The sequence below is a fragment of the Hyaena hyaena genome, unplaced genomic scaffold (genome assembly GCF_003009895.1).
Source record: "Hyaena hyaena isolate Hyena2069 unplaced genomic scaffold, ASM300989v1 scaffold_1145, whole genome shotgun sequence".
NCBI lineage: Eukaryota > Metazoa > Chordata > Mammalia > Carnivora > Hyaenidae > Hyaena > Hyaena hyaena.
The window spans coordinates 515,918-523,811 of record NW_024081778.1 but is presented as its reverse complement, the minus strand read 5'-3'; the positions used below and the strand labels follow the sequence as shown (position 1 = coordinate 523,811).

Below are 7,894 nucleotides of genomic sequence, written 5' to 3'. Positions count from 1 at the left end.
GTATAGCATTGTATTAATTATGAATGTTGTTACTACTTCAGCTTCCTAATCCATCTAAGGGAGTTTCCTAATCTATTGTATGGAGTAATAGTTCCTGAGCAATTTACCTTACAGGTGTGCTAGGAAGATTAAATGGGATGAAGTATGTAGAAGTACTCTGACAGCTATGCCATGGCATGTACTTCAAAAGTGAAACTTGAGGTGTCCTTCATTGCTGAGATACATTTTCACATTATGTTTTATTTCTGGGCTAAATGACTTAGAGGGATAAGTGTGTAACTGGTAACTCTGGGAGGTGGAGAGCAGTGGCCATTTCTTGGATGGGAGTTGTGGGCAGTGGATAAAGTTTCTGTTCTATAAGTCTGGGCCTGAATTTCGTAACAGCCAAACTTGCTCATCAAAATGAAGAAATCCCTGCGGAAGTTCTTAGTGAAGATGGCATAGAGGAAGGGGTTGGCACAGGAGTTGATAGGGTAGAACAAGACCAATAGGATCTTGGACTTGGACACAGTGATGAGGGGCACCTTGAGGGAGGCAGAGATGGCAAAGAAGGAGATGGGTGCCATGCAGAGGAAGTCTGTGAAGATGAGCATAGCCATGCGCTTGGCAATCTTGGTGTCACTAGAGGAGGACACAATATTGGGGTTTCTCACTGTGAGGTAGATATGAGCATAGCAGCCACAGATAACCACAAAGGCCAGGACATTGAGCACGAGGAGGGACATAACGTATAGCTGTGACAAGGGGCTATCAATATCCATGGGCAGGCAGATGCTCACCTTCATGTAGCTGCTGATGCCAAAGATGGGAAAGAGGGCAACGGTGAAAGCAAAGATCCAGCCTAGCAGCATGACACTGGCAGCATGGCGGAGCTGCACTTTGCATTCTAGCCGCATGGCGTGGGTGATGGTATGCCATCTTTCCAGTGTTATGGCTGTCAGAGTATAGACAGAGAGCTCACTGGCAAAGACTGTGAAGAAGCCAGCAGCATCACAGCCTGCTCCAGTTTGCCAGTCGATGGCATAATTGTGGTATTGACTTTTGGTGTAAATATCAACTGATGCTATGAGCAGCAGGTAGACTCCAATGCAGAGATCAGCAAAGGCCAGGTTGCACATAAGGAACCGGGGAACTGTGAGTTTGTATTGGCTGGTAATCAGGATCATCAGTACTATGATGTTCCCTGTGATGGCCAGGATGCTAATAAACCATATCAAGACTCTGAGAATATCATCCCCCATGATATCTTCACATGGGTTGAATGCATCTGGCTTAGGGGAGCAAGTCACATCAACCACTTCATTGCATAAGTCATAGTCCAGTTCACTGTACATCATGTCAAATCCTTGGGTGTAACTGGATTCCTCGTCTTCTGCCAAAGAGATTCTCTGACCCCTAGCCTGAGTCATATCATCAACTTCATGCCTTAAAGTAGATTTGTTGCAAATTGGATGAAGCTCAGTGCTAGAAAAATACAAAGAGGAACAGAATCAACAACCTGAATCCAGAAAGGCAAATACATCACTGTTTTTGCACAGGGTAGAAATGATTGGGTTTCTTCCTGAGATTTTTTTTTTCTTTTCTCAGTCTGTCTGCCCTTGAGGCTAAGCTCAAGGGTTAATGGTGCTTACTGTAAATGAACAGAAGAACTCATGTATATATTCCTAGAGTTGGATGGCCCACTGGGGAAACCATCTGGCCACAACCTGAATGTGGGAGGAAGGCGCCTGGGACTAGCTAAGCTTTGCTGTTAAGTGCAAATAATTTACAGACCTAATATCTACTCCACCCTTTGCTTTCCCCGTTTCTATTCAGCTATCTGCTAATATGCCTGAATAGGATATAACCCTATTCCTCCACTCTCTACTCATGTTGCTGGAAGATTTGTACTGTTTATGAACTGAAAGGAGAACTTACTTGCTTTTTTAAATCTACATAAAGTAGAGGAGTAGAGTCTGTAGTCCGTTCCCAGCTAGTGCCTCTCCCCGGCTCTCTGGTACTGAGGCTAGTGGGAGGTCTGCTGATTTGGCCGAGATGTTACTGAAGGTCCTAATCTCTATTAGCTCACTTCCCAGGAGCCACAATAGGCCTTGGGTATATATTGGTCTGCAAGGTAAACCTGGCTCTGTCATAGTAAATAGCTTACTAGTAAGTGCTGGGAGAGCAAACATAGGTTGCAAGGCGGGGTCTAATTTATTCCAAGATTATAACTCAGTCCCTGGGGAGCTGTCCTTTCTTGGGCTCACCTTTCTGTCTTGGTTTTTCTGTTAGACCCAAATGAGCAAGAGGCCTAGTCAACAGGATAGAGGTGCATATAGAAGGGATTTTAAATGAAAAGCAGATGATAACTATTCTACCCATGTGGGTGGACAGTGGGTGTAGAGATGGGGTAACAATTGTGTTTGAAAGCAACTTGACACTGGGTCTCTTTTTGGATGGAAAAAATTTCATATAAACACATATCACTTACTCCTACTCTCCATCCCTGAAAAGTAAACTTACAGCAATGTTAAGGGACTTGATTTCTCTGGAACCCTAACATAATCTCACATGAGTAGGGAAGTGGTGTTAAACTCTTGAAAGAATTTCCTATAAGGAGAGAGTATCTGGGGGAGTGGAGGAAGTAAAGTTTGCATTTGATACTAGAGGGGTCCTGGCTAAGTGTTCCGACATACACGGACTGAACTTTCCTCTATCAAACTCTATCAGAAGGAGCTGTTAGGAAGAACCCTTTCCTTTTTTTTCTCCCCTCTGGGAAGTGAATTGAATTGCCAGGAAGTCTTTGTCCCTTGGCTCAAGGGACTCCCTCCCCCCAAGAGAATGTGTCCTCTTTGATTTTTAGAGACCAGTTGGGCTTCTCCCATCACTCACAGGTTGCATGAAAGGAGAGAAACAATGAACTTAACATGTAATTGAAAATTCTAGAAAATCTTTTGGTTCAGTTAGAGATCTTACAAGAAAGGTGAGGCAAGCTCAGAGATGGGCCTAGGGGAGATAAGAGAATCACTTAGTCCTTCATCTAACTTGTAACTCCTAAACCCTGTCATTAGATTAGCAGCAGCCCGATTTTAAGAACAGAAAAGCAAGTAACCTGTGCTTACAGATGGCAGTTCTGTTCTTAGAAACAGATCTGACTTAACCATCTAGAGTCAGCCTTTACTTTCTGGAGCTTGGGTTGGCTTCTGTGAAGATTCTTACTGTTGATAATGTTACTAACATATTTTAAATATTGATGGTTCCCTTTTCTGAAACAGAAATGATCCAGCCACATGAATGTGGAAAATGTAAACAATATATGTCTCTTAGAAAAGAATAGAAACAAAACTAGAAATGAGGGAATATAGTGTTGCCTCTGCAGTACCTTAGCAAATAACAAACATCCCAAAGAGTTGGGAGTTCAGTTTAGGGTCATTTAAAAAAATGGTGTTCTTGATAAATCAATGCACAGGTGGTTGGGAAGTGTGTAGTGGAGAGGCCTAGAGCCTGAGTTTGGAAACAAAACAGAAGGTTTGGATCTGAGTTGGGTGGTATTGGTCAAATTATTTACTGTCTCTGAGCCTCAGTTTGTGCCTCTGTGAGAAGGGAATAAACATACTGTTGCCTTTGTAAGAATTTTGACCTAAAGGTGCAAAGTATAACCGGGCCTGGCAGTGAGAACTTAGCAAATACGAGCAATACCAAGAGAGATGATGGTGGTTATTTAGTTCACGCTGGGGCATAGGCCCTGTGTGGGTACGTAGATGTATATGCCACAGTGTATCAATTTAAAATCCAGTTGTGAAGAGAAGGCCTAAATAAAACTGAAATCACATAATGAGCAAAATATCTTCACAAGCTGAGTGTCAAACTAAGACAGAGATAAATGGTTCAAGGATAGATGAGGGGTGTGGTTAACCAGGTCTTTGAGAGTCCAGGATGGCCCTGGGCCAAAACCTCACACTCACAAGGGCCTAATCTTACATCTTGAGCGTTGTTTCCAAATGCAGATTGTAAGAACAATTGCACTGTACAACTTTAAGTTAGAATCTCATTACTAAACTGCACCTACTATGGTATAGGATGAAATGACCCCATTAAAAAAAATCCTGCAATTATCTCATGAATAGATAACCAGTTTATTTTGTGTTTGTGGGTGTGAGTTTGTTAAATATAAGGAGTAAAAGCCCACAGCAATATTTGTTACTGTTTTGGCATCTCTTCTTAGAAGAGGGGAGAGCCTCTCTTTTGCTGTACCAGATAGGCACTGATGGTCAATTACAATAGGGTCCTAGAAAGGGTGAGAGCCAGGTGATCTGGGGGCAACCAGGGAAGGTCATGGGACAACGTAAGACAGACCTAAAGATTTCTGTTTGGGAAGAACCCTGAGGCTGCATCTATGCTACCAGAGGGTGGCAAGACCAAAGGAGTATGAGCAACACACTTAAGTAACATACTCCTGTGACATGTGAGCACTGGGCCAGGCAGCATATCACATGAAGCTCTTACAGTAATCTTAACATCTTTGGACATTTCTGCTGAAAGGTATTCAGTTCTAGGGTTTTGCTAGTAAATTGGTATCTTTCTTGTCCCAGCTGGAAATAACTCTTAGTAGAATATAAAAGCTCAAACCTTGTGTACTTCAGCCCAAGCCCTTACACCTCTTGATTCTAGTCCTTAGGAAGAAATTCCCTGGCCCTGGAGCTAATGTGTGAGGAGTGTCCAATTCTGGATAGTTTTTCAGTGATGCATGCTATTTCTGAAAGTAGCTCCCCCCCTTTTTTTTTTTTTTTGCAAATCCTTCAAATGGGTGGGTGTGGACTCCTAGTTACTTTGAAAACATTTTAGGATATGTACTGTTTTTGTTTTTGTTTTATCTTGCTTTTTGAGCAGGGGCTATGTCTACATGGGCAGGTGAGTATATGTTAAAGGTTGAACAATAGAGGAGACTATCCTGTATAGTGAAATGACAACACAAGGAAGCTGTATTAGTGTTGGGGTACTATACAGGAGTGTGGCGAGGCATCATCTGATGCCTTGAGTGTGACATCCACATGTGTATTATGTGGATTGTGTCAGTGAGATCAGGGGAAAATGAGGACTTTGAGAACTCCTGATACCCTGTACATTCTATCTGCAATGGATATTTGAAATGCCTGGAACATTTATGTACAATCTCTGAAATATTTCCTCTCTATTCTTTCCGGATCCTTCCTATGATTACTTTGTCTTTTTAACCAGTTATCTGCTGGTTTTTGTCTCTGTTTGGATCACCCACTTTTCTGGGCTTGCTGAAATCTGACCAGCCTTGAAAGCCAAAGTGAACAGATGTCCCAAACTTTGTCCTCCCTGTAATGTGCTAAGATCCAAAGATGGATTACAGAGCTTTGAGTGGTTGGGATATGTTGTAGATGGGTGCATCAGTCTCTGGAATGGCATTTATGCTTCTCTCATCCAGAGTTGACTTTGCTGGTCCCTGGGACATTTATAGGGGCCAGAGTCGGAGACTTGAAGGATAAATCGATATTGGTACCAAGGAAAAAGGGGACAAATATTCATTAAACATCAGCTATGAGTCAGGCACTATGCTTGGTGTTTTTCATGTTACTTCATTTAATACTGGGAAGATGATCTACCATGTGGATAGCCCTCTTTTGTGAGCTCATTTCCAAGAAAATTAGAAACCCTTCACAATACTGAAGCTTTGATCTAAGGGCTTTCCTCAGGGAGGTCTCTCTGCAAATGGATTCGCTTCATGCTGCAGATAGGTGAAAGTTGGACCAAGCTCTGCATTGAAGAAATGCCCAAGAGGGGCTCAAGGGATGGACATGGGAAGACTCACATTTGCCGTCTCCAGTTTGCAAAGGCGCAGCAGTGGCTAGGGTAGGTGAGGCTGGCCTCCATGAGTGCGGCAAACTTATCCAGACTGGGAAGCTTCTTCAAGTTGTATGTTGACCTGGCCCGAAGCTTCTTAAGATTTTTTAAGCCATAGCTAGGCAAGGAATGGATCCTGGTTCTTGAAATGTCTCTATAAGAAGAAAATGTAAATATAACCTGATTATTATGGACCTAAAATTTTCTGCTTAGTTAGCACAAAATTGTAGACATAGTAGTGTTATTACATGGGGGTGGAGGGTGATGCCAGTTGATCCAACACATCTCAGTCATATCAATATACACCTCCTAGGTCATTTGGTCTCCTAGAGCCCTGGCCTTTGAGGTTGCAGTAGGAAGACTTATATAACCAGCTTCTCTGATTCCTGGATATATATGCACATCGTGCTCCTATAGCCATGTCCTCTTCTATAGTCTGTCTGGAATAGATTTCCACTAATCTACATCGGTCAAAGAGATGGAAGTCATTTCCTCCCCACCATAAAGCTAGCTATAAAAAATATTTGTGATGAGTGAGGATGGAATCTGTGGCCAAGTTTCAGAAAATGATGGGAAGAAACACTGTAAGGGTAAGAGAAGTCTGGTGGGGCAGTAGAAGCACTCTCAGCACAAAGTTGAAATGGCAATAGAGAGTGGTGGTTAGGAGTACAGCCAGACTAGCCTGTGTATGTACCCTGCCCTTCTACCTATTAGATTTGTGACCTTAATCAAGTAATGTCACTTTTCCATGTCTGTTTCGTCAGCCATAAAATAGGAATGGTAATAATTACAGCTACCTCAAAGGGTTGTTGGGTCAATTAAATGAGTTAAAGTACACAGGAAACTTTCAGGCCAATAAACAGCACTTAATAAATGGCAGATATTTTTAGCAAACACCTCTCTATGTCTGTCTGTCTCCATCTCTCTCTGTGTCTAGGTCTCAGTCTCATTCTTGGTCTCATACAGCTGTTTTTGTCTTGTAGGAGTCTCTGCCTGGGTAAATTAGCAGGTGCCTACGTGGAAGCCCCCAGAAATGAACATTTTAATCAGGTCTGTGTCCCTGAAGGGCTTCTGGCAGCCATACCAGTGACATGGGGTGCCTTTCTGGCAGCATGGTTGGCAGCTGCAACTCACAGAACCACCCAGACCAGCTGGTGGGAGCACTGGGCTCTAAATGGTACTAGATTAGACATGTTGGGGCCAGTAGGTTGGCCATGAAGGAGTGATTCTGATGGGGGTGGTAGCAAGTGATGACCAGGATGGATTCATCTCAGCACCCTCAGGGCCTTGGATATATGTGGGGAAGGAGAAACTTCTAATGTTTGCATTTCCTGTAAGTCAAAGCAGTGGACACTCAGAACAATGAAACTTGGGAGTTTGAAAACATATTTGCTACCCATAGGTTCTCAAAGTCTAGTGAAAATGATATCCACAAAACCTTGTTTTCATTATGTCCTTCATTTCCTTTCTAAAAAATTCTTTATGCTCCCGGTTATCCAATGAAACCCACTCCTAATTTCTGCCATATTTGTCCTCTCCCTTTTCGAATCAAACTTGAAATAGTTGTCAGTAACTGATGTCACATTTTCCTTATAATGCAACATGATTTCTACCCAAACCCTAGAGAAATAATACTTACCAAGGTCACAGTTTCATTCTAAGCTTCTTGATTTCTCACTTACATTTCACGTGTAAAACATTCCTCCTATCTGAGACTTTTTCTTGGCATCACATTCTCTTTAATTTTTTTCTGAACATCTTTGACTTTGGATTTTGTTATTCTTTCTCTTCTATCTTCAACTATTGGAGTTTCTCTAAACTTAGGCACCTTTCTGACTGTATATAATCTTTTCAGATACTACCTCCTTCCTTGGTTTCAGATACTTGGGATATGCTGATGGGTTCTGAATGTATATTCCAGCTCAGATCCTACTTCTGAACCCAGGCCCAGATAGTCAGTTGTCCATCAGACCCCACAGTGTTGATGTCTTTCGAGTATTAAAACTGAACTTATCACTTTGCATTTAAATATATTCCTCCTTTT

The 7,894-nt window shown here is 42.3% G+C and overlaps 1 protein-coding gene across 3 annotated transcripts in view; it reads right to left on the bottom strand.

The window, feature by feature from the left end:
• Positions 1–215: 215 nt before the first annotated feature.
• FSHR (follicle stimulating hormone receptor) overlaps positions 216–7,894 on the bottom strand; it is a 169,325-nt gene continuing 161,646 nt past the window's right edge. For all 3 annotated transcript variants that reach the window (XM_039222496.1, XM_039222497.1, XM_039222499.1), the window contains 2 exons: positions 5,819–6,004; positions 216–1,464 (listed from right to left, as the gene is read on the bottom strand). In XM_039222496.1, coding sequence (XP_039078427.1) covers positions 240–1,464; positions 5,819–6,004 — 1,411 coding nt within the window. In that variant the 3' untranslated portion in view covers positions 216–239. The remainder of the gene's footprint in view (positions 1,465–5,818; positions 6,005–7,894) is intronic.